Raw genomic sequence first — 27,711 nt, forward strand, 5'->3', positions numbered from 1 at the left:
GGCCCTGTCTCACGGCTCTGACTGGATTCACATAGGAAGAAAAAAAAGAAAATCTGATAATCATAAAGAATCCCATGTCAGAAGGTAGAATCGCATGTCTGTACTCACATTCTCTGAACTGATGTGGAAAAGAGTGATGCTCAAAGGATAAGCATTTTATCCGATAAGGCAAAGTGAGAACTGACTTGGGAAAGATACAAAAGGAACTGGCAAGAAGGCATATCAGGTGGAGGAAGTGCTCTGTGTTAAAGAACTACTTCTGCTACTCATCGTATAGGAAGGAGAGCCAGCTGACATAGGCTCAGGGTCCTGAGAATTTTGAGTTCAGGAGTCAGTGGCCTAGCACTGCCCAGTGGCTTCCAGGATTGCATTAAGAATCTTGGGGCGGAAGATTAACCTAGATTACCCAAACAGGAAAGAATGTAATCACAAATATCCTTGTAAGAAAAAGGCAGAGGCTTGACATACCAAAGAGGAGATGGCATTGTGACCACAGAGACAGAAGTTGGAGAGATATAATATATAGTCATAACCAAGTAATGCTGGACTGGTCAGGCAGCAATGGCAGGGTTGTACGGAGAGATTGAGAATCTTATTACTAGTATACTAGTTCTCCAGAATATCCAACTGGTGTGCCAGGCATCCCTTCCATCCCTCCTTCTCGCACACAAACATACAAAGGAGTGTGTGAAGGCATATGTACATGTGTGCATGCATTTGCACACACACACGCGCACACACACCCCCACACACCTTCTCTAGGTCTATTAAAAAGAAAAACTGGGTAAATACTCACCAGACACGAAGGCCACTTTTTCCTTTAGGATGGGAAGAACGTCAGAAGCTTTCAAACCATCATTCCGAAAAGATCCTGAAGAACAAAAAATCAGAAGGAATTAAGGTAAAGTAGGGCGGATAGCTGAATCCTGGGGTCCCACCCTTCGATTTCCAATCCCAGTTCTGGGTCAGCAGGTTGAGGGATATTTTGGTTCTTTCCCAATGGGAAAGAAGAGGAGCCAGAAAAGGAAGGACACCTTCATATGATGCCAGGGCACAGGAAACGACAAGGGGTTTGGGCCTTACTGGTCCCTATTGAGGAAAGGACCATCTAAGTCATCCCTCTCCCTCTCCACATGCACAACTATCGATGTCTTGGGAAGTAACTAGCGTTTTGTCATTATAAGCAACTTGAAGATAGAGAATTTTTTTGTTCCTCCATCTTTTTTTTTTTCTTTTTAGCCCTAAATGGGCAATCTCCTCCCATGCAATTTATCAACTCTGAGAACCCAGTGGAGGGTTAGATACGGGTCAGTTCTGACTCGACGGTACATCACAGCAGCAGCAAAAGAATAGTTCTTAGCACAGACACTGTCAAGAAGGATCATAATACCTTAAATATTTTTTTTTCCTTTCATCTAAGTGACACAGAGATATCACTGCTCATTCTCATTTTACCAAAAGAAAACTCAAAGTTAGAAGCAATTCCTCCAGCTCATTCCTCCTCAGTGTCCTCGTCATGAATCTACAATGGGCAGGAGCAATGAGGAGACACCAATCTTCAGCAACTTGCTCTAGGACTTTACAGTTGGAAAGTCATTTCTGGGATCCAGCTGAATTCCTGTTAGGGAGCTAGAAACAGAAGCCTGGGGCTCACACAGAATGGAAAATAAAGATATGCCTGGATGTAAAGGACAAGCAACACAGTATGAGCAGTGTGGGAAGGGAGGACACACTTCAACACAGACAAAACCCAGGCCAGCCCTCTGCATCCCTGTCATTTAGCATGTCCCACTGGGACTCGCAGAGACAAGCAGCCCACACTCAGAGCTCTTCTCAGCCTTAATAGGGGGCTCTAGTGTACTTCTACTTGAGACACAGCACAGTGGATGTCAGAAAAGGAGCGATGCTGTGTCAGCTCAGTGAGACAGAACTGGGGACCATTGACACCAGCCTCTAGCTGGTAGCCCCTGCCCTTGGCTTATTCCCTACCGCCTCCCTTAGAGGCCAAATCTGACCACCTACACAGGAAAGCAAAAGGCTTGAAAAAAAATTCCACTAAGAGCCTCCTAAATCCCTAAACACTGACTTCAGGCAACTGAGGCAACAATGCAGGTCAGAGAACCATGCCTAAGGATGGGAACGGCTCACTGCACACTCACGCGAGGCGGGGAATGGCCCCAGCTGCCAGAGATTACAATCTAACCAAAACAAATTTTCAGCGTCTCTGACCATTTCACTTATTTTCTTCAGTTCTCCACTAAATGAACAGTGAGCCTTTTTTAAAATTCACCAGCTGCTTCTCTTTACAAGTTATTCCAGTTTGGAGGACAGCTGCAGGTTAACTTTGAGAAAAATCACACACAATAGAAGGAAATTTCACTGTGAAAAGAGAGTTCTAATTTCAGAGAAACGCTCTGGTGGTCAAGTGAGTAAGGAGTAAAGCGAGTAGAGTGTGCTGTCAACCCAAAGGTAAGCAGTTCAAATCCACCAACTGCTCCAAGGGAGAAAGATACGAAGTCCAGTCCTGTACAATTTACAGCCTCTGAAAACCCACCGGAAGGGGTCAACCATGAGGTGGTTCTGACTTCATGACAATGATTTTAAACTTCAAAAACTGTAAACCTTGCTTTATACTTTATAGCTTTCATTTTTTCTAGATCTCTGTGCTCTGATCTTATCTTTTAACACGGGGTGGGGTGGGAATTAAAAGTCACTTGTAGAGATTACTTAGGATCAGTATAAATTATTAGAAAGTTTACAGATACTAATTTGTTTGGTTTTCACCATTATGTATTAAGGAGACCTTTGGGCTCACTTGGCAGGAAGGAGTCTTTTTCTGACTAATTAAGGATCAGCTTCAATTTTGGGGTAAAATTATGATTCTGTAGCAAAATAGTTTAGTTCAATATGTGAAATAAAGATGTCTAGACATCAGATTTTAAACACTCTCTTCTTATCAGTATGCAAACTGTTCAGTTCTATAGAAATAATATTGAATAATGCAAAGTGACATCCTCATACTATCTTCTTCTAGATTACATACAAGTTCAAAAGCAGCAAGGTTCAAATTGTATGACAAGACTTCATGAAATCCTCTTCTCTCCTGAACCGCTGTGGGATCTATTCCATTTCTTTTTTCCTCCCTAGCACCATGTTAAAGCATACAGTCAGTAACAACTTGCCTTCCAGTGGCTTCCGGCTCTTGTGCTACAGAGCAGAACTGCACCCAGAGGGTTTTCATGGTTGAGACCTTTTGAAAGCAGACCATCAGGCCACTTTTCCAAAGCACCTCTAGGGTGGATCTCAACTCCCAAACTTCCCATTCGTAATCAAACACCCCACCATCGGCACCATCCAGTGATGTCATAACACATACAAGAGGGCCTTAATACCACTTAATACCACATAGACCTTAAGAAAGAGATGCAAATTTGCTACTATGCAAACAAAAGTTTTCCCTGTCTTCTCCACCACAGTGTACTGAGCTCTGAGTCTCATCACTCATGCCCCACTCATCATACCACACCACTCCCTTATCCTCTCCAGAGTACAGGTCCTCAGAGAAAATGATGTGACTTGTCCATGCAGTTTACAATTATGTTGTTGTTATGTGCTATAAAATCGCTTGCACCTCATACTGACCCTCTGTACAACAGCTCTGAAACCTGCCCCGTCCTAAGCCAGTCTCACTTACCCTGATACACCTATCCCCACTGCCTTAGTTACTGTATCAATCCATCTCATCCGGGGTTTTCCTCTCCTGCACTGTTCCTCCAGCCTGTCCTTCTCCAAGGTTGGTCCCTCCTGGCGATGTGCCCAAAGTATGTGAAACAGAGCTTCAAAATCCTAGCCTTCAAGGAGAAACTTGCTTTCCCCCTCTCCAAGACAGACCTATTTATATTTTTGGCAGTCGATGGTATATTCAAGACTCTTCTTCAGCACCATAGTTCAAGGGTATCAATTCTTCTGTCACCCTTAGTCACTGTCCAGCTCTCTGATCATACCAAGTAATTGCCAATACCATGGACCTTAATCTCTAGACTGACATCGTTGCTTCTCAGTATTCTGGAAAGGTCGCTGACCTTAGCATTAGTAGATTTACCTAATGCAATTCGCCTTGTGATCTCCTGACTGCTGGTGCCAAAAGGCTGACTGTGGAGCCAAGCAAGCTTTAACTGTTAACAACCTCAATTTCTTCTCCATCCATCATGATGCTGCCAATTGGCCCATTGGTGATAATCTTTGTCTTCTTGATGTTGAACTTTAATCCATATTGAAGACAGTTTGTAATTATAGCCCTAGCAAGTATCAATATCTTGGACTTGGCTGTTTTAAGATTCCCAAAGCTTCCTCTAGCCAGACCACAGTCCTTCTGTCCAGTGCATACCACTGCTGAGCTACTTGCCAGGTTGAATACTCTTCACAAAAGAAACTAAAGCCCAGGTTTAAAAATCCTTAACTAAAGGATAGTCAATTCCAACCACAGCAGCAAGAAGATTTCTTCATATTATAAAAAGGATTTGCTCCAGGGTCTCTTTAAATAAAAGTTCCCTTAGTGGCTTGAATTACTTTTTCATTTGCCAAAAATTGAATTACAAATAACTCTTCCACAATAGATGTATTATGTAAAGCCAAGTAGAGCTAAACTAATTAGCCTAGCAGCTTAGAAGTTGGAGACCTTGCATATAAAACCTATTTGCACTGGCTGAAGAGCCTATGCCTCAATTCCCCTAGGGCCCTTTGGGAAGCCAGCTGTTGGAATATATAATTAAGGGTAAGTTCATTGAACACTAACTCAAACAAGACCAATGAAAAAGCAACATGTTTTCACTACCAGGTACATGTCTCTACAGACTCATGGTAAATGTTTGATAAATATTTGATGAAAGAATAAATAAATGAATGAAACGTTGCTAAGATTGACTTGCTCAAGATGAGTGGTCTCACTGTCACACTGGGTACTGGAGATTACAGCAGCTGATCTCCAAGCACCAGGCTGTGTGGTTCTGAGACTTTTTGAACACTTTTCCCATATTTATTGGTCTTTTACATCCTCAGATTATCAGATCAATCTGATTTGAAGGGCAATGTTTAGGGAACAAATTCGCTAACAGGATTCTATCCGTACTAGGAAGATGAAGCAAGCCTTCCCTAGCTTCCCACTCCACTCTTTTGAGGGATCTTAGGGGAGACCATCCCACTCTGTAAAAACTCAAGTTCATTATCATTGAATAGGCACTGACTCATAGCTGACCTTCTAAAGGGTTTTCAAGGCTATAACACATGAAAGGAGAGCGCCCATCTCTCTCTTGTGTACTTGCTGATTGTTTCAAACTGTCTGAGAGGTGGTGCTTAACAGCACAATTCCCTGTGGGCTCTGCTACCAGAATCAACTTTGCAGGTTGATTGATGACCAAAGCTGAGAGAGAAAAGAAATTTCTGGAGCATATCTACCTTGAAGGAAGCAGGCTTGAACTCCAACTGTTATCTTAGCATAAGTTATATTTGATAGCACTGTTAGATTCTACACTCCAGAGCCAGGGATGTTGTCCTATCTCCATACCTTTTCAATCTGTATGCAGAGCAGATTATCCGAGAGGCTGGGCTCTATGAGGAGAAGTGTGGCATTAGGATTGGTGGAAGATCTATCAACAATCTGCGTTATGCAGATGACACAACCCTACCTGCTGAAACTGAGGAGGACCTCATGCACTTACTGCAGAGCATAAAGGACTGCAGCCTTCAGTATGGACTGAGGCTCAATGTCAGGAAGACAAAGATTCTCACCACTGGACCAATTGACAGCATCAGGATGGATGGTGAAGAGATTGAGATTGTTCACAGCTTCAGTTTGCTAGGCTCCACAGTCACACCCTTAGCACCAGTAGCTAGGAAATCAAAAAACGTATTGCGATGAGAAAGTCTGCTGTTAGGGACCTCTCTAAAGTACTCAAGAGCTACGGTACCTCTCTGGAGACTAAGGTCCGCCTGATACAGGCCATGGTTTTTGCAATCACTTGTTATGCATCAGAGAGTTGGACAATGACTAGGGAGGACAGAAGGAGAATTGACGCCTTTGAGCTGTGGTGCTGGAGAAGAGTATTGAATGTACCATGGACTGCCAAGAAAACAAACAGATTCATCCTAGAGAAGGTTAAACCAGGCTACTCCTTGGAGGCAAGGATTCTGGGGCTTTGCCTGACATACTTTGGACATGTTGTAAGGAGGGACAGGTCCTTGGAGAGGGACATCATGCTTGGGAGGGTGGAGGGACAGAGCAGGAGGGAAAGACCCTTTATGAGGTGGATTGATTCAGTGACTGGGGTAATCAGGTGGGTGTGTCAGAGGCAGTGTGACTGGCACAGAATAGAGCATGGTTTAGGGCTGTTGTACATAGGGTCGCTATGAGTCAGAAACGACTCGACGGCACATAACAACAACAATACATAATATCTATAAAACATATACTTTGTAAATAAAATATTATATCACAATAAATATGTAAATACTCTTACATATGCAATCCTGTAATAACAAGAATCTGTGAATGGATGCAAACATAGATATGCAAGATGAACAGATGTGGGAAGGTGAATGGGACAGTACTCATGAAGAGTCAGAGACTATTTCTACATATGTTTTTGTTTATGGTACAAATATATCTATGCATATAGTAGAACATATAGAGGTAAAGTTGCAAAACTCCTTAGCCATAACCAAAGACCTTGAGAGAACTGATAATTGCTATTGCTTATTGTTATTGTTAAGTCTGAACCGGCCTATAGCTGACCCTCTGGTGGTTTTTCAGAGGCAGTTTAATAGCAATGGAAGAGATTGCCTGTCCTCCTTCTGTGAAGCAGCAGGTGGATTTTAACTTCATGCTTTTGGGAATGCAGTGCAGCTTCTTTCCACTAGGCTACTAGAGTTCCCAACATAGTCCACCAGTCATGAGGGACTATTAAGTCAATTGGCATAACACAGTCCACAAAGACAAGGTGTCATATCTTACTTTGGAGATGAACAACCAGAATTTTTAAAGCTGTGAGCAGCTATTAAGATGCAACTATTGGTCTCACTTTGTCCAGAGCAAATAAGAGTGAAGAAAGAAAACAATTAGTCCAAAGGACTAACTAACAAAACAAATGTCAGCCGTCACCCCCAGAGACAGGAAGAGTAAGATGGGGCTCTACTATCACTGCTAACCACTCTGATCAAGTTCACAATAGAAAGTCCTGAATAGACTGGAAGAAATATATGGAAGAAAAGAAGGAGGAAAATAGCCCCAGCTTATGGGTCTGAGAAGGGTTACTAGTGGAACCCCTGATCTTTAGACACCCTTCTATCTTGGAACTGAATTTACCACCTCCCGTGCCCCCCCCCCCAGCCCCCATAGATCAACCTTCAGCCAAACAATAGCCAAGCTTATAAAGTGGTTAGGTAGCATGTGTCAAAAGCAAAGCTCAGAAGGTAAGAAAGGTGGAAAAAGAAGGATAAGTGGAGCCAGGCAGGGAAACCAGGGAGTAAGTGGAAAGAGCACTGTTACATGGTGGGTATTTCAATCAATGCCATGAAAAAAAGATGCTTATAAATTGTTTAGTGGAAAGCTAATTTGCTCTGTAAACTATCACCCACGCTACAATAAAGTTTAAAAGAAAGCAAAGCCAAGCCTGTTGAAACAGTAGGTCACTTGCTAAGGAAGCTTGAGGGAAAAAGCAAGAACTCTAAGCCTTTGGGGTCACGGCAGGAAATATTGGAATTAGAGGACACCCTTGTGGACCTGACCCAACGTGGGTGTTGTGCTTTCTCTTAAGGACAAAGGCATGCTTCACTGGTACTCCATGCTAATCCCACCCTATTTGTGTCCTGCTGATGTAAGAATTACAAGCCTGCTGTTCTGTTAATTAGCAAAGCTAAAATGCTCTGCATCTATTAGGGGAGTAAAAATTACCACTGCCTTCTCCCCTGCATCCTCCAGCATGGGTCTTCTCCAAGGCCCACATTTGCTTTTTCCTAGCTCCAAATGTGTTATGCGTACACCACTACAGCCTGCCTGTTTATCACCACATCCCATGATGGAAAATTGTGAACCATCTTCAGTCCCAGCCCCAGACTCTGTGTAGACCCCTGGGGCAAAAAGAGAACTGTGCAATTTGTGAAATGTCACAGAAACAAAAACTGGTGAGCATTTGCTGAGCATTTGGAGGGGGAAGCTTCCTAACTACCTGTGAATTGTTCTTTAATGTCTTTTAGTGCTCAGTCTTGGCCTTCTCATTTGCATTTAGTTAGAACTTACAGTGCAAGCATTCTACAGATGCTCCTGGTGGACCTGACTAGCTGGCAGATTTTGCAACCTCAGGGCTATGCCTCCTCTTTCATTTCTCTTTCTGTGGTGGCTACCACAAGAGCTTCACTCAAGGGTGTCTCTGAGTCACTGACACAGCGATCTGATGCACCCAAGATGGAAAGCTCCAAATATTCAAACTAACGTTCAGGTTAAATTTTGACAGTATCTTATTCTCAGAGTCAATTTTTTTTAACATCAATTCCTTATTGAGCAACAGCTTGGTAAATTCTGGTTTATAAAATTAGAGATTAACCTTGCTGTCCAGAGGGCTTTCAGGCAGAAAAAGAAAGATACATATACCTAAGAGCTTCAAACTTTTATCAGGGATGAGAAATCACATGTATAAAGTATGAAGAGGGATAAAATGTAAGTCTGCATAAATGATGTGATCTCAAAGACGAGTTCTAAATTGTGCTACTCAGTCTGAGGGCATCTTGGGAATCCAGAATCTCAGGACTCATCTCAGACCTACACAAATCTGATCCTCCATTTTAACAGGAAGTGCAACTGACTTACATACCTACTGAGTTTTGAGAAACACTACATTTAAAGGGTATCTTTTTATTTCAGAAGGGAAAAAAATTGTTTAAAAAGTATCTAAAAAGAGAAAGTTCTGGTGACCTAGTGGTAAGAAGCTGCATTGTAATATCAAAGGTACATGGTTCAAATGGACCAGCTGCATTGCATGAGAAGGATGGTCAGTCTTCTCCCAAGCTATTTACTGCCTCTGAAAACCTTCTGGAGGGTCAACTACGAGTCAGTTCTGACTCCATGGCACACAACAACAGCAGCTAGAATAAGGCCTTCAAAGTTTGATGATCTAGGACCCATATATCAACCTCCTCTATGTTCCCACCCTCATAGTAACAGGGGAAGAGCCTTCTCCAGTGCCCAGGGATTCCAGAGATTGAGCTCTTACTCCCCAAGTAATCATTCAAATTTATCTCTGGAATAAAAAGGTCAACTAAGAAATAGACTGTTTCTGGGACAACAAGACTAAATTGTATAATGGTTGATTTGTTGTTTGTGGCTTTTTCAAAAATATAGAATAGAATAAGTAACCTAAATCTTATGAATAATATCTGTTGAAGCTGTCAAGAATTTCAGTAGCTTAAACCATTCTCTCATGCATCATATATTTTTAATTTTCTAACAAATACTCTTTTTCTCCTCAACTCTCAGATTTCTGTCTTATCGAACTTTTCTTCACACCATAGATAGTTTCACTGATCGTGTTTATAGTCCTAGATGCCATCTCTGAGACAGGGCCAGGAGAAAGAAGAAGGGGAAGCACCCCACCCTGAAGTGTTCTGCATACAACGACAGCATGGTTCTTATCTCAGACAATTCTCTCCCTTGAAAGAAAACATAATTTCTATCTTTTGAGAATTTCTAGACTAGTAAAATACTCACCCAGGGGTCATCTGCCCTAAAACAAGGAAGCACCCAGATTCTGTACTTTAAGATTATTATACAAAGACCCTCCCTACCATGTCCCCTGGCTTAGCCATCTTTATGTTGTTGTGTGCCACTAGGTTGATTCCAACCATATTCCTTCCTTATAACCTGATTGTCAATTCTACCATCCCTGAGTTACCCAGGATAGTTACCCTAAAAAAGTTACTTTTTCACCCCAAACATGAATTCAGCTATTCAATTCTGTTGATTTTATCTTTTACATTTTTCTGTCTCAACATTACTTCTGTGCAGCATCCTTGATCTATCAAATTTTGTCAAACTTCTCCCTCAAGTTTTTGTCTTCCTCAGACTGTACCTCATACTCCATCACTCCTGAATGGCATTTATGTGTTTTCATTTTACTCCCCACTAACTGAAACTGACGTCTTTCGGGTAGGGATCATGTCTTATTTGCTGTTCTACTGCAGCATCTAGCACATTTCTGTCATATAAAGGTGGTTTGAGAAACAGTGAATTGAAAGTGAACATACAATGCGGGCATGCAGTCAGGAGGGGCCAGTCCTTGGGGGGGAAAAGATAATCATGTCAGGAAAGGTGGAGTCAGAGAAAGAGAGAAAGCCCCTCAACAAGATGGATTGCCACAGCGACTATGACAATGAACGGACTGTGACTGTGAACAGGCTGCGAATGTCCAAGCTTATCAGAGATGCTGAGGACGGCTTAGGATAAGGCAAGGTTCAGATATGCTATGCACAGGCCCCTGTGAGTCCAAGTTGACTTGACAGCACCTAACAACAACATGACAGAGGTATTAAGAGGAAAGAGACTTAAGAGTGGTCAGTTGAAGATGACTAATCATGGCCTTTTTGGTCTGCAAATGAGAATCTTTGAGCCAGGTTCTGTTTCCCACATCACTACCTGATACTCTGCTTCGGCTCTGACGGGATGAAGGAAGTCCCAGTCCTTCCTGAGCTGGGTGGCAGAATGTGGGGACAAGGGCACTGGAATTTTCTCTCGATCTTTTCCTTAATTTCCAAGAGAATCAAGAAGAGTGTCTGCTTGTGAGCTACCTCCTGGGAGGTTTCCAGGTGAATGGTTTGGGTAAAAACCCATGAAGATCCCATACAGAACTGAGTCATAAAGGAAAGAGATTTCTGGGCTAAGACAAAGCCATTGGGAGAAAACACAGTCAGTATAACTGGGGATGGCAGGGAACCTATCAGTCAGTGAACGATCTTATCTCCATCCACCTCATCCTCCTTTCACTCTCTCACTTTGTGTATGTTAACAAAACAAAAAAAGAAAAAAGAGGTGGCAAAAAGTTAGGGATATATAGTAGAGAAAAAGAGTGAAAACAAGAAACCAGGACACGAATAGTTGGAGAAACACACACAGAGAAAGAGAGGAAAGAGAGAGAGAGAGAGAGAGAGAGAGAGAGAGAGAGAGAGAGAGAGAGAGAGAGAGAGAGAGAGAGAGAGAGAGAGAGAGAGAGAGAGAGAGAGAAAGAGAGAGAGAGAGAGATTCTTCTGCTTGTCTCCTCTTTACAGACGCTAATGAGCTATGGAGGAAACTGCCTGTTGGAAAACTCCTCCAGCGACTATAAATATGTTCCTTGGAGTTCTCGTTAAAACAACTACCACCAAGGCAGGAAGTGTGTGCTAAGAGGAAGGAATAAATCTGACAGAGAAAGAGTCTGGGCAGCTTTATGTCAGCAACAGAACACACAACACATGTCTCTCTCCATCTTGGAAATCCATCAGCTCATAGAAAGGCCGAGATCCCCACAGTCATCACTCACCACTGACACCCACAAATGTCAAACCATCCCCAGCAGCATCCTCCCTCCCCAGGCAGCAGCCGTGCAAGCAAGACAGTGTGGCAGGGTTCTCCTCGCTGGCACAGCGCTTCTAAGCAAAGGGAATTCATGAATCTTAGAAAGTCTGCGGTCAGGGACCTCTCTAAAGTACTCAAGAGCAACGGTGTCTCTCTGGAGACTAAGGTGCATGACTAGGGAGGATAGAAGGAGAACTGACGCCTTTGAGCTGTGGTGCTGGAGAAGAGTACTGAATGTACCATGGACTGCCAAGAAAACAAACAGATTCATCCTAGAGAGGGTTAAACCAGGCTGTTCCTTGGAGGCAAGGATTCTGGGGCTTTGCCTGACATACTTTGGACATGTTGTAAGGAGAGACAGGTCTTTGGAGAGGGACATCATGCTGGGCAGAGTGGAGGGACAGCACAGGAGGGGAAGACCCTCTATGAGGTGGATTGATTCAGTGACTGGGGTAATTGGGATGGATGTGTCAGAGGCAGTGAGATTGGCACAGGATAGAGCAGAGTTTAGGGCTGTTGTACATAGGGTCGCTATGAGTCGCAAACAACTCGATGGCACATAACAACAACAACAACAACAATGTAAACTAGCTTCAAGACTGTTGCTGTCAATGCAATGAATTCTGACTCAGGGAAACCCTATGTGGAAGAATTGTGCTCTACAGTGTCTTCAGAGAGGCAGGGGGAAATTGCAAGGGCTCCACTTTGGACAGTTGCTAAACACCAAGTCTGTCCAAACAAAGAGACCACAGGGAATATGAAGCAGTCATCAGGGAACTACAGAGAAGTGCTGCCTTCTCTCAGCACTCTGACAGCACTGTCCTTGAACTTCACTCCTTTTAATGATCATTTTCTTTCTTGAATTATAGTTAGTTATGGATCATCCCCAGGTATGTACCCTAACTCCTCCCCCACCACCCACACGGGGCTGAAATAACTCTCAACAAGATGCACTGATAAGGTGACTGTAACAATGGGCGCAAGCAAATCAGATTGTGAGGCTGGTGCAGGATAGGGCAAGGTTCAGATTGATTGTTCATAAGGTTGCTGTGAGCCACAGTCCACTCGACCGCACCTATCAACAACAACATAGCACATGGCATGGACCATACTGTGCTGTCATTGCTCACTGCTGCATCTGGCTCCCTAATTAGAGACCAAGTTCTGTGAGGCAGAAATAAGTGATTATTTTGGTATCTCCAGACCCGGCCACACAGCTGATGCTTAATGAATGACCCAGAGACTCAGTCCAACACACCCACAGTGCCATAGGGCCTTCCACACAGAAGATGTTAAATAAATCCCCAGACTCTTCTCTCCTGCCCTCCTGTGCTTATGTCGATCTCTAGCTCCACTCTTCTCCCTCTCTCACTCTTCCACAAAAATGCTGATTGTAACAGATTTTAACATTAACCTTCTATAGTCAGTATCACCTAAAAAGGCCTGGCTAATGGGCTGCTTTGAAAGAGCAGAAATTTGTAACACTTGCCATCATCAAATTATCTCCACTAAAGATCACTAATAATTAACACTTTAAATATGTGGGTAACACTTCTCTAAGCCCAGCTAATGAGCAAACGGTTTCTGTTTATTCTTCACAAGATTTAATATTAGCTCGAGTTGAGACCTCAGCTACAACACACACAGACTCCCCCCATCCTTCCCCAGAAAAGCGCCCATTGTTCAGTGCAATCCAGACACAAGAAAGAAAATGACTTGAAAAATTATTACACTCCATCCTGTTTTCCTCCTCTGGTTCCTTCCTGAATGACTAAGTTATTCTAAGTATTCAGACCTCCTGGGTGATAATGATGGTGGCAGAGTCTTTTCTCTTTGAGATAAAAAGAGCATTGTTCTTGGATGAATCTGTAAACCAAGACATAATATTAGTCCTCTGATGACGAGTATGAGTCAACTGTTGAACATCAGCAATATATTTGCTATTATGATATATTTAGAGAGTGTTCCTGAAGTACTCAGAGGCATGGAGAGAGAGAGAGTTCAAACATGTGGAAGGCTTGCTCCTTGGAACTCTCATTCTAAGTCCAGCTCCCTCTTCCCCAGTACACATATCAATAGTCCTTAGTTTAATGATAGCATAATAACTTTCAGGAGCAGTGCAGTGGTTTAGTGGGCTGCTAACCAAAAAGTTGGGGGTTCAAATCCACTTAGCAGTTCTATGGAAGAAAGACTGGCTATCAGCTCCCACAATGGTGACAGCCTAGAAAATATAAGGAGCAGCTCTCCTCTATTACATGAAGTTGCAGTAAGTGCAGATTGACCCAACAGCACCCAACAAAAACATAGTAACTTGTCTTAAAGATGATATGATTAGGTATTATTGTCATGACAGGAGCCCAGAACGAGAGCTGCATAGTGGAAAGGACTTGGGGGGAGGGATTATATAACAATGAAAGAATTTTTCTTTTATGTTTCAAAAAGAAGAGCAAACTGGGGGAGGGGAGGTTGGGCAGGGATAAAAGTGAAACAATGAATGAATGGAAATCCAAAGTCTCTGTAAACTTTCACTAAAATTAATAAATAAAAACATAAAAAAAAGTCACCTTTTGGCTCTGTCACTCTGGAAGGCATGCCAACAGGCAGCCAAACATGAACCTCCCCTCTTCCCCTACTTCTCTTAACCTGAAATCCAGACATAGTTAAAAAAAACGAGGCCACAGCGGCCATCTGCAGAGTGCAGAGCTGGAGACTTTCAAGGGAAGTTTCTGAAATAGCCGCTCCTACTCTAACACCTAGAGCTTCCCCCTACTCCTACCTTCTGGCTCTACAACTACACCATCCCTCCCCCTAGTCTCACTATCAGACCTCTCAGTGGGACAGTTCCAGAGGGCTATTCAGGACAGAAACTCGACTCAAACATAGGACAGGTACTGTCAAAGTACTGACGAAGCTCATTAAACTGCAGGTGTAGTCCCACATGTGAGAAGGGTTAGAGTGAACAGTCACATTATGAACCTCCACTGCAGAAAACTAGGCACTCTCATTTCCAGGACGTGAGCTGCTGCTGTCCTTGGTCCTGAGCTCAGCTGCTACCTTGAGTGGCTGCTGTCCAGCCTGTCCTAGCATTGTAAACCAAGAGACAGATGAAAGAGGCATTAAGAAATACAAGAAAGAGAACCAAATGTGCAAAAACACAGGGACAAAGAAACAGAGAGATAGTGAACAGAATAAAGAGATATCTTGCTATTATTTTCAAATAAGTACATTAACTAAGAAAGAAATGGCTGTTCACATATCCCTGTACAAACATATGTAGCTTCACAGAAATGAGATATCATAAATCCTCTGGGTTTCCAGCACTATCTTTAGGTTTCTAGATAAACTGGCTAAATTGTATATGAAGTAGATATATAAAAAGATTCCTTGAGGGTTTTTTTAAAAAGCCTTTCCTTAAGTTATTAATGCCTTGAATATCTAAAACACTTGTTGAATTAAGTTCAACTGACATATATTAAGCACCCACTACATGTAAAGTTTCAACCATTATGGAAACAAAGACAAACAAGCTATCTAAACTGATCTCAAGAGACTTTTAGTTTAGGAGCATAGTCAGACACATCACCATATAATTTCAATTGTTGTTATGTGCCGTTGAGTTGCCTGCAACTCATAGAGACCCTATGTATAACAGCCTGCCCTGTCCTGAGCCAGTCTCACTGACTCCAACACATCTACCCCCTTATAAAAAATAAATTATGGAGATTCACGATAAAAAAAATATGCCCAATATCTTAAGGAAGAAAAAACTCCAGGGAAAGAAAGGTTTTAAAAGTGAGAGAGTAGTATTTAGAGATATGGCAAAGAGTTATAGGGTGACTGAATGACAAGGACAGAAACCTCTCTGGTCGGTTTCTCTTTATTCATCTCATGAGATGAATAAAGGAGGAAAATGTGATCTCTTCAGCATCCATGATTCCATGGTTTAGGTTAGGATCAGCAAAGAGGGCCTGTAAATTTATTCAATGGGATCCCCAAAGCCTGGATCATTGAAGGATAAGAAGAAAGTCATCTTGCATTCCTAGTCAGCAAGGCCCAGGAGGGCATTCTTGGCCACTATTTGCCTCCCAAGCCATCCCCTGCATGCGATGGTGAGCTCCACCAGTAAGATGTATCCCCCAAATCAACTCATAACCTTAAATAAAGCACAGGCTTTGGGTTCCCACAGGACTAAGTCACACCCCCAGCTCCAGTACTTCTTCACTTGGATATCAGTACTTCCCTTGGATAACACGTTTCATCTCTGTGGGTTGTTTTCTTTATCTGAGGTAAGAATATCGGCCTCACAGGCTGTTGTGGTGATTAGGGGAGAAAAATCTACATGAAGGAAGCAGGCATACGGTGATGCTAATTAAACTTGGCCTTCCTCTCTTCTTTGATCATATTGGTGTCGTCAGCATGGTGCCTAACATAATAGGTGTCAGATGCTAAATCTTGGCTCTCCATGCAAAATGGAACAAAACGCTGTCCAGACCAGATTTCACATTCATGGCTAGTGGTAGATTATATCAGTGTGATCCACAGGACTTCCACTGGAAAAATTCAGAAGTAAATCTTATTCTGTAACCTGAATTTTCTTAACATTTTATTATTTGTCATGGTGTGTAACATCAAGTCGGAACAGACTGACCCTCAGGCGAGTTTTCTGAGGCGGTAAATCACATATGAAGAAGACTGTCCATCTTTCTCCCACAGAGTTGCTGGTGGATTTGAACCATGCCCCTTTGCATTAGCAGTACAATTCCTTACCACTAAGCCATCAGAACTCCTCGTTTAACTTTATAGCAACATACAAAACTCCTCTGTGGTGTTTGCACATCAGGCTGAGAGCTGAAGCTAGACTCCCACATGGACACAAAATTTCAACCAATGAACTACCAATCTCTTCCTAACATACAGCAGCTGTTGTTGTTAGGTGTCTTTAAGTCAAGTACTATTCAGAGTGACACTGTGAACAGCAAATCTGTTTTGCTCTGCCCTGTATCAACCCCAGGATTTCAGATATGCTGAAGCCCACTGTCACAGTCACTGTGTCAATTCATCTTATTGAGGGCTGTCTTCTCTTTCTTGGACCGACTTGATGTTCAATAATGTGTTGGTTGATATATGAATCAATAAATGACTGAGTAAACAAGGTGAATGGAACAAACTCAGGAAACTGAAGCTAAAACTACTACCTCCTCCCGCCACACACCTCTAATCCCATGTTGCTAGCATCTATCTTTGTCCCTACAAATTGTTATTTTTTCCTTCCCTTTCTCTCACCAATCTGGACTACTTTGTATGCACCACAAGCACTCAATTCTCTTAGTGAGGCACTTATGAACTTTAATAATCACACTGTAGCTGGGATACTATTTACAAACGGCATTTTAAAAGAAAACTTATGTAAAATTTAGGACAACTGTTAATCAGCTAGCTGTTCACTGTGATGTGATCTTGTAGCAAATTAAAAAGTGACCACTATTCATCATGCAGGGACTTCTGGTAGCCTAGTGAGTAAGGAATTCCTCTGTCAATCCAGAGGCAAATGGTTTGAATCCCCCAGTTGCTTAATGGGAGAAAGATAGCAATTTCCTCTGGTGCAATTATAGCCTCTGAAAATCCACTCACAGTTAAATTTGTTTTGTGGCTAAACGAATCAAAGACTAAAAGAGTTATAAAAAGAAAATTCTGTTTTTAAGTGTTACTTAGATATTTTGTATGCAACCAAATAAAGTATATCCCAGACATTCAAGAGATTAGAGTCAAGAAAAAGAAAATTCAAATAAAATCAACATATTGAGAGGTTAAAAGCTAAATATCAAAGCAAATGCTTATTGAATTAGTTTCTAAGTAATTGCTATGTGAAAAACAGTCTTGGTGGTGTAATGGGCCAGGACTTTTAAGCAAAAGTCACCCAGTTTAGACCCACCAGTACATAAAATATCACAATCTGCTTTCATCAAGATTACAGCTTTGGAGACCCCATGAGGCAGTTCTACTCTGTCTGGAGGGTCACTATCAGTTGGAATCAACTTCACAGTACATTGTAACAATGAAGAGATCATGAATTTTCAACAAGACTTTCAGCACACACAAAAAATTATTGAAAGTAATTTTTTTTGGAAAAAGAGAAATAATTAGTTGGGCTTGCCCTCTCAGATATTAACACATCTATTTTTAAACTACAATTATTAAAACATTAATAGAAATAAAAATTAATGTACAAATAAATGGAACTTGACGCATCACCCTAATACTGACCTGATATATTTGAGAACTTAATATATAATATATAATAAGGGAAAACATTTAAATCAATATGGAAAAAAGAATTACTTAATAAATTACACTAGAGGGGGGGAAAAAACTACAGGAAAGCCTGCGAAAGTTTGAATCCATGTAAGGTGAAAAGTTGTCAGACAAGGCAAATTCACTGGTGTTTATGGAATAACATTCTTAATAAGGAAAAACAGAAAAATGGTACTCCCAGTAAGATCTAGTTCTGACAGGCTATACTGCATTTTGAAAAGAAAAAGTAAATTAATTCTTATATCTTTTTTCTATAAAACAAAATAAAACTTAGATTAATTAGAAACAATCTAAAAACAACTGGAACAGTACATCGATGGAAAACTATCAGAAAAATAGGCTGAGTTTAGAAGAGGCCATGTATTACCAACATCAGAAGGATCTTGGCTGAAAGCAAAGAGTACCAGAGGAATGTCTATCTTGATTTCAATGACTATGCAAAGGCATTTGACTGTGTGGTTCACAACAAATTGTGGCTACCCTTGAGAAGAATGGGAATCCCAGAACACTTGATTGTGCTCATGCAAAACCTATACTTGGACCAGGAAGCAGTCCTCAGAACTGAGCCAGGAAACTCTGAAAGATTAAAAATTAAGAAAGGAGTATTTTCAGGGATGTGTCCTGTCTCCATATCTTTCCAATCTATATGCAGAACAGATCATTCAGGAAAATGAACTTTATGAGGAGTCAAGCATCAGAATTGGAGGAAGAGTCATCAACAACCTGCATTATGAAGATGATACAATCTTTCTTGCAGAAACTGAGGAGGATGTGAAGCATTTGCTCATTTGTTGCAGAAGGTCAAGTACTATAGTCTTCAGTATAGACTGAAACTCAACATCAAGAAGACAAAGATCCTCACCAATTGGCCAATTGGTAACACCATGATAGATGAAGAAGAGATTGAAGTTATTAACAATTTCAACTTTCTTGGCTCCACAAACAACACTCTTGAAACCTGCTGTCAGTAAATCAAAAGACAAAGTGCTTTGGGGAAAGGTCCTGTCAGGGACATCTCAAAAACACTGAAGAGCAATGATGCCAGTCTGGAGACTAAGGTATGCCTGAATCAGGCCATGGTCAGTTACTTGCTATGCATCAGAGAGCTGGACAATGATCAAAGATGACAGAAGAAAAATTGATGCCTTTGAGTTGTGGCTTTGGAGGAGACTACTGAACCTATGATGGACTGCTAAGAGAACAAACAAGTTTATCCTAGAGAGGCTGCTCCTTGGTGTCAAAGATTTTGAAGCTTCATCTCACATACTTTGGGCATGTGGTTAGAAGGACATCATGCTTGGAAGGGTGGAAAGCTAGCAAGGAGAGGAAGACCCCACATAAGATGGACTGACACAGTAACTGGGATAATGGGGGTTGGAGATAGTAAGACTGGCTCAGGATGGAGTTCAGAACTATTGTATATAGGGTCACTATGAGCCACAGGTATCTCAATGGCACATAACAACAATGTCTCAAAACCAGCATCAATTAACTTAAGGGGGAAAAATACAGCTATTTAACTGATTCCTGAATGAGAAGGAACCCTCTAATCAAGAAAGCTTTACAAGAGATCAGAAAAGGAATGAATGGAAACCCAAAATCTCTGTAAATGTTTATGAAAATTAATAAAATATAATTATAGAAAAAAAAAGACTTAAGCGCAAAAATCCCTCCTTAAACTCATTGCTATTGAGTTGAAACTGACCCTCCAGCAGGTTGAGAGAGACTGTAAATTGCATGGGAGAAGACTGCCCATCTTTCTCTCAAGGAGCAGGTGGTAGCTTTGAACCACTTGCCTTTGGGTTAGCAACACATCTCCCCACGAGTTACACCACGCTCAGTGAAAGGAATCTATTGTTGCTCCAGTTACTATTAGCTTATTAAACAGGTCTATTGGTACTGGTTTTCTAACAGCCTGTACCTGTTTTGTGTCTTTGTGTCAAATCATGATAATTCTCGTAACATTTCAAATTTTTTCCTAATGCTATTGAACAGTTCATAAACTACAATATAGTATAAAAAAATTTTAGGTCAGGTGCCTGCTGCTGACATTAGTTAAAATACGGTTTTTGCCAGTAATCGTTTCTTCAGTTTGTGGTCAGCTAGTTCCTGGAACACAAACATTCACACAAGATCAAAGGTATGGGTTCTTACAATACAGATCAAAGGCATGGGTTCTTACAATACTTGGGTTTGGGGACATTATTATTATTTTTTAAATTTTCCTTTCAAAGGATGCAATGGGAAAACACAATTGAATGATCCAGGAAGTATTAAAAGAAGATGGAAGGAGTATACAGAGTCACTGTAAGAAAAAGAATTGGCTGACACAGGAGGATTTCAAGAAACAGCATAGGTTCAAGAAGCAATGGGGATGAGGGAGGAAGTTAAGGCTATTCTGAAGGATGTGGCAAAAAACAAAGCAAGGCCCCAGGAACTGATGGAATACCAACTGACATATTTCAACAAACAAACAGAGGCTGCCCCAAACATGCTCACCAGGTGGTGCCAAGAAATCTGGCAGACAGCTACCTGGCCAACTGACTGCAAGAGACCCATATTTATTCCCATTTTTTAAAAAAGCAACCCGACAGAACATGGAAATTATTATACAATATCACTCATATTACACACAGGCAAAATCCTGCTGAAGATTACCCAGAAATGAGTGGAACAGTACATTGACAAAGAACTACAAGAAATACAAGCTGGGTTTAGAAGAAACTGTAGCACTAGAGACATTTTTGCCAGTGTCAAATAGATCTTGGCAGAAAGCAAAGATTACCAGAGGAATATCTGTCAATGTCTCATTGACTATGTAAAGACATTTAATGGTGTGTATCACAACAAATTGTTATGAACCTTGAGGAGAATGGGAATCCCAGAACACTTAATTGTGCTATTATTTAATATTAATAAAATATTAAATATAAAACAAAAAATGTTAAATTACACATCAGAATATAAACAAAATTTATTGTTGTTGTTGTTGTTATGTACCATCAAGTTGCCTGCAACTCATAGTGACTCTATGTACAATAGCCTTCAACCCTGCTCTATACTGTGACAAGATAAATTAAATTAAGAAGGCAAATTATAAACCATAAGTTATTTATAAGAAATACAGACTATAGAAAATGGATTAACACTATTCCTACTTGAGAAACAAGGAACAAATATCTGTTGTTATTGTTGAGTACCAATGCATTGGAAGCAACCCACAGTTGTGCCTCCAGTGAGTTTTCAGAGACAGTAAATCTCATAAGATGAGGCTGTCCATCCTTCTCCTACAGAGTAGCTGGTAGGTTCAAACCATCTTATCACAAGGCCACCAGAGTCCCTAGCAAAGAATATTTAGTAGTTCAAATTCACCAGAAGCTCTGAGGGAGAAAGATAGGCAATCTCCTCTCCTGCAATTTACAACTTCGGAAATCCTATGAGAGTTCAGCTATGAGTTCCAATTCGATGACCATGAGATAGAGTGTTTTTCAAAAAATGAAAGGAAGAGGAAATCACTAAGACAGATTTTAGAGTGAGAATGATGGTATAGAACAAATAAACTTTTAAAAAGTAAAAAATGGGCAATAAATAATAAGTAAATAAATATACCAGTTAACTTAATTAGAAAACAAGAAGATGCCCACTAAAATAAGGTGATGTTTTAAATCTAATAATTATTCAAATTTGTTTAAAATCAATAATCCTCAATGTTGACTAAAGTTCTGTGCTACCTCCCTCTACTTCCCTTCACCCATTAAACCCCACTGCAATAAGTAAATATTGCTTCAGCCCTTACATAAGGAATTTGACAATGTGAAGCACAAACAATAATATTGTACACAGACAATGACCTAGTAATTTTCCTTCTGTCTATCCTAAAGAACTAAGGAAAAAGGAAGGAACTGGGAGAAATAAAGGAACTAAGGAAACATTTTAAGACAAGGGACTTCATATAGCATTTTTTTAATTATGACTCCAAATAGCAATCAGTGGGGAATAGTTATATAAACTAGAGAAAGAATAGATCAAGAGTAATTACTTATATAAAACATATATATATGAAGGATTGTATGAAACACAATGTATAGGAATGATTGTAAGCAAACCAATAAAAAAGGGAAAAAAATCATGCTTGTGAAATACAGACATTAAGAAAATTAACTATAGTTACAAATGAAGTATTATGCAACCATTAATGTTTTCTTTTTGAGTATTAATGTCATGGATGAGGGATCACAATATATAAAGTAAAAATGTAGATATAAATAATGTATATAATCTTTATATTTGGTTGAACCATATAAAATTGGCTCCAAGTGAAATTGAGCCAGTTAAAATTAATATATTTTTTTAAAAACCATTTATAACAACTGGGCCTGATCTTAAGCACAAATGTAACATATTTTTAGGTTTTGGAATTATTTTTTTTACACTTTTATATAGTTTTCAAGATTTCTGCAACAAATATGTATTAACAAAATTATAAAGTAATAAAATTATGTTAAGATCACAGTAAGAAAGAAACAAAACTCACAGCTGCATTAAGCCACCTCTCTGTTTTTCTCCTTTGGCTTTTACGATGCTCTGTCCTTTCAGTCTCATAATCCTGATATTTCTTCACCTTTGTCTTTTGTTCAACTTGTCATATGCTCTATAATTTGCTCTCAGGGGGTAATCCTCAAAATAATACACAGGGCTCTTGAAAGGGTCTATCCTGGACTTTCTGTTCCTCTTCCTCCAGGAAACCTTCCCAGAATAGGCATGAGATCATGTCTATTGCCCAGAAGAGAGAATATGCTTGTCAACCAGTAGAATTACCACAGAATGCGAAGGACAGGTGACCTTCTCCTTGGACCCTGACTGGACTGATGGGTTAGGTCCAAAGCTAAAAATGTACTGACTGTAACCCTTAACTGTAGTCATTTTTCTATAGAGCATGTACGGGGCTCACTGCCAAGTAACTGTTGAATGTCAGAGTTTAAACAGGCCTTTTGAAGCTGCCAATCTTTCATTCTACAGAAGGGAAACACAGTGAGAAGGAACTTGTCCAAATTTTCACAACTGTGATCTAGAACCACCATCTCAAACAAGCATTCTTTGATCCACACCACACACATGGAAGATACACATCTGTGTTCTACGAGTATATCCATTAAGATGCAAAAAATGAGTAGACAGCTACCTGTGGCTATTTACATTTAAACTAAATAAAATTTAAAGATTCAGTTCCTTCTAGTCATACTAGAAATGATCAGTAACCATGCAGTTATCAAACTGGAGCACGTACAGTAACCCATCATCTACCCATCATCACAGAAAGTTCTATCAGAGATTTCCTATAAATGGTAAAGTTCCCTAAGGACAAAGTCAAGCACTCCCAAAGAATGCACTGAGAATGTTCTCCATATTTCTAAGTAGAAGAAAAAGCCCATATATACTACCACCAATGGGGCTGAGCAGCAACAACCTGTCTTTCTTGTTGCTAGGTGCTGTCGAGTTGAGCACAACTCATAGCAACCCTATGAACAACAGACCTGAACCCTGTCCAATCCTGTCCTATCCTCATTATTTCTGATCCACTCAAGATTATTGCTGAAGTCACTGTGTGTCACTGCGAGTCCATGAAATCCAGAGCTGCTTCTAGAAAAGCCAGAGATGGCCTTTGATGGTCCAAGCACTTGGACTAGGGAAGACTCAAATGGCTTCTGGTTCTTTATTTACCTCACTACTGTTTGGAACCTGGTCAAATTTTCTGATGTTAACCAAAGCTGTCACTCTCTAATTCCCAAAAATTATAGAGGTGCCTTTGAGCCTCTGTTATTTAAGGAAGCGTTGATGCCATAAGATCTAGAAGCCCACATGAAAAAGGAAATGTACAGATTCCCTAATAAGAAGACATCTTCACAAACTGGAAGACTAGATATTTTAAAAGGCAACCAGAAAAACAGATGAATACTTGGTATCATGAATTAAATGATGTTTTCTTTCTCCTCAATATATAGCAACATGATTGGACCATGCTTCTTAGTGTCACACATAAGTGTTTGCTTGTGTAATGATGACATTTGGCAGCTGTACAACGATTCACCTATCACTGTGATGGAATTTCATGTGATTAGCCAATAAAATTTCTACATTAATGTAATTTTGCAAAAAAAAAAGTAAATTTTTCTTGAAGCAAGATACGATATGAGAATAAAATTATTAATATCAATCAGTTATAAGAGAATGAGGACTGGATGCAACACCTTTACTCAGGTTACAGCACTGATCCAATGTTAGGGAAGTTTCTGTGAGGTGTATCTCCATCACCTTATTTATAACTAGAAATAAAAGGAAAGAGAAGTGAGCAGAGTATGAGGGACTGACTACCAATAAGAAAGAAGAGCCAGAAGCAGAATATGTCCTTCTGGTCCAGGATTCCTGCACTGAGAACCTTGTAGCTCTCACAGACTGCTTTCAAGACACATGAAGATACCCAAGGGACATTGGGCCCAAAGACACTGAAAGGAGACAAAGGCCTTCCTCCAGAGCTGAAGAGAGAGCCTTCTCCTAGAGCTGGTGCCCTGAATTCAGACTTCTAGTTTCCTAAACTTTGTGGAGGGTCAGCAAAGGACAGGAAGACCCTCAACAAGGTGGATGGATACAATGTCTGCAACAATAGTCTCAAATGTGCTGGAGATGAAAATGATGGCTCAGAGCAGGATGGCACAGGGTTCAAACTATCATTTATAGGGTCATTTGGAATTATACTTGACTTGATTGCACTTAACAACAACAAGATGTGTCCTAAACTGTGAGGGAATGAATTTATTAGTCATCAACTTGTGGTATTTTTGTTGTAGTAGCACTAGTCAACATTTTGCAATAACCAAAGTCAAGCTCAGTATGAAATCAGGCTGCCATGCTACAGAAAAAGTCAATCTTCACAATGGTCTTTGAACCTCACAGCCCAGCACTATTTATTTTTTTTATAGTGAGATAACTTTCTATTTAGAATTAGCAAGCTAGACTTTGTTGTTGTTGCTATGTGTCGTCAAGTATGGTCCATAGGAATACTATGAACAACATTTTAATCCTCTCCTATTCTGTGCCATCTTCACACTTCCTGACACACTCGAGTCCATTAAGGCAGCCACTGTATCAATCTATCTGATTGATGGTCTTCTTCTCCTTCGCTGACCCTCCACCTTTCCAAGCATCATGTCCCTCTCCAAGGAATAGCCCTCCCTTGTAACATGTTCAAAGTATGTTGAGGCAAAGCCTCTATGGCTTCATCCTCTTCAAGAAATATTTATCTCTTCTCTTGGCCATCCACCGGATCTTCAGCACTCTTCTCCAACATCACAGCTGAAGGGCATCAATTCTTCTGTCATTCTTATTCACTGTCCAGCTCGACCACAGCTTGAATCAGACACACCTTAGTCCTCAAACCGACATCATGACTCCTCAATAATTTGGAAAAGTCCCTAACTGCAGATTTCCCCAGTGCAATGCATGTCCTTAATTTCCTGACTGCTTATACCAAGTGTGTTAATTGTGGATCCAAGTAAGATGAAACTATTGACAGCGTCAATCTTTTCTCCCTCTATCATGATGTTGCCTATAGGTCCAGTGGTAAGAATATTTGTTTCTTGACATTGAGATGCAATACATACCAAAGGCTATATTCTTTAATCTTCTTGAACAAGTGCTTCAAGTCCTCCTAACTTTCAGCAATCAAGTGTTATTGATAAGTCTCCCTCTGGTCCTGATGCCACATTCTTCATACAGTCCAGCTTCTTGAAAAATTTGCTGGGCATACAGATTGAATAGGTATGGAAAAAGAATACAACCATGATAAAGTTAACCCTTCTTAATTTTAAACCATATAGTGTACCCTTGCTCTGTTCACACAAAAACCTCTTGGTTCAGGTATAGATTCCGCATGAGCCCAATTAAGTACTCTGGGACTCACTCTTCCCAATGTTAGCCATAACATGTTATGACCCACACAGTTAAATTCCTTTGCATAGTCAATAAAACATAAACAGACATTCTTTCTGTATTATTTACTTTCAGCCAGGATCCATCAGATATCAGCAATAATATCCTTGATGCCATGGCCTCTTCTAACTCCTGTTTCAATAGTACATAGGAAGGGAACTTCTGGCACTTCCCTATGCACTGTTCTGGCCACTTTCTGAATGATCTTCAGCAGTATTTTGCTTGCTTGTGATACTAATGATATTGTTCAATAGTTTCCACACTCTGCTAGATCGCCCTTCTTAGAAACGGGAACAAATATGTACCTCTTCCAATCCATTGGTCAGACAGCTGTCCTCCAAATTTCCTGGCATAGACTGGTGAGCACATTCAGGGCTGCATCTGTTACTTGAAATGGGTCAATTGGCATCCCATCAATTCCTGGGGCCTTATTTTTTGCCAATGCCTTCAATGCACCTTCCACTTCCTTCCTCATTACCATTGGCTTTTGCTCATGTGGTTGTTGTTGTTGTTAAGTGCTGAGTCGCAGGTGACTCACAGCGACCCTAAGAACGAAAGTCCTCAACACTTGTGTGACTTTCATCCTTTCTCCAGGTTCATAGTTTCCAGAGGCAAGCTATTAGGGAAGTGGATGCCACTCCTGCTTCCAAACTTGTTTTAATAGGAGAGCATCACCACTGTCCACCATGGGTAACCATTAATGCATTTGACACGTGTCACAGTGTTCAGCTTCACAGCAACCACTGGTTACTTCTGTATGTGAAGTGGACCCACCAGGGCTATATGACCTAGGAGAATGTTTGAACAAAAACAATGAAAAACAGGCCTGAGGGCTGCGGATTAGAAGTCACCCACCTTTGGCATGTCATGTGGTACTTTCTGAAATTCTTCAATGTCAGTTCCTTTTGGTACAATGAATCTGTGTATTCCCTCCATTTTTTTTTATGCTTTCTGGGTCATTTTTGCTGCAGAAATGCAGAACAAGTTTTCCCCTTTTTATTCTCGAATTCCAGCTCTCCGCACATTCCATTATAATACTTTGCTTTATCTGCTTGAGCTGCCCTTTGAAATCTTCTGTTCAGCTCTTATACTTTGGCATGTTCTCCCTTTGTTTTGGCTTCTCAACATTCGAGTGCAATTTTTAGAGTCTCTTCTGACATTCATTTAGGTTTTTTATTTGTCCTCTGTCTTTGTAATGACCTTCTAGTTTCTTCATTTCATTTTTCAGCTGAACTAAATTTGGTTGGCAACATCCAAAGCATCATAGTCAGGAGCAAGAGGAACGTAGGCCTTCTTCTTTCCATCAGCCCTAATCAAGGTGTTGACCTTGGCCACATCAATGTCATAGACCTTCTTTGAAGCTTTTTTTATTTGACACTTGCTGGCCTTGACATTCACAATGAACACAACTGTGTTGTTATCTTCTATCTTCTTCATGGCTGACTCAGTGGTCAGAGGAAATGGATGATGGCAAAGTGGTCAAGTTTGTTGCTCCTGGGGGTGCTTTTCTGGGGGTATTTGAGCTGCCTTCAGAGTCTCAACATCTTAGATCGCTGGAAGGTGGATTATATACAGATCTTTTTTTGTGTGGCCACGGATGCCCTTCAGGACTTCCTTCTTGGTCTTTAATGTCTTTGCTTTGGCTTCAGTTTTGGGAAGGGCAGGGATTTCTTTTTCGTTTTTGGCACCATCTTCAAAGAAAGGTTCATATCCCAGTATTTAATAAGATGAAACAGCACTCAAAAGATTAGGTGAATATTTCTGCCCAGGGAAAAATGTCTGTGCTAACAGGTTTACAATCATGTTGCTTTATTAAA

General features: G+C 40.6%; 1 protein-coding gene across 2 annotated transcripts in view; it reads right to left on the minus strand.

Moving 5' to 3' along the window:
* The window catches only part of KALRN (kalirin, RhoGEF kinase), a 797,511-nt gene that overhangs the window by 611,128 nt on the left and 158,672 nt on the right, over positions 1 to 27,711 (minus strand). For both annotated transcript variants that reach the window (XM_006884214.1, XM_006884215.1), the window contains exon 2: positions 797 to 871. In XM_006884214.1, coding sequence (XP_006884276.1) covers positions 797 to 871 — 75 coding nt within the window. The remainder of the gene's footprint in view (positions 1 to 796; positions 872 to 27,711) is intronic.

Source organism: Elephantulus edwardii, unplaced genomic scaffold (assembly GCF_000299155.1).
Source record: "Elephantulus edwardii isolate Elephantulus edwardi_28Jun2011 unplaced genomic scaffold, EleEdw1.0 scaffold00032, whole genome shotgun sequence".
NCBI classification, from domain to species: Eukaryota; Metazoa; Chordata; class Mammalia; order Macroscelidea; family Macroscelididae; genus Elephantulus; species Elephantulus edwardii.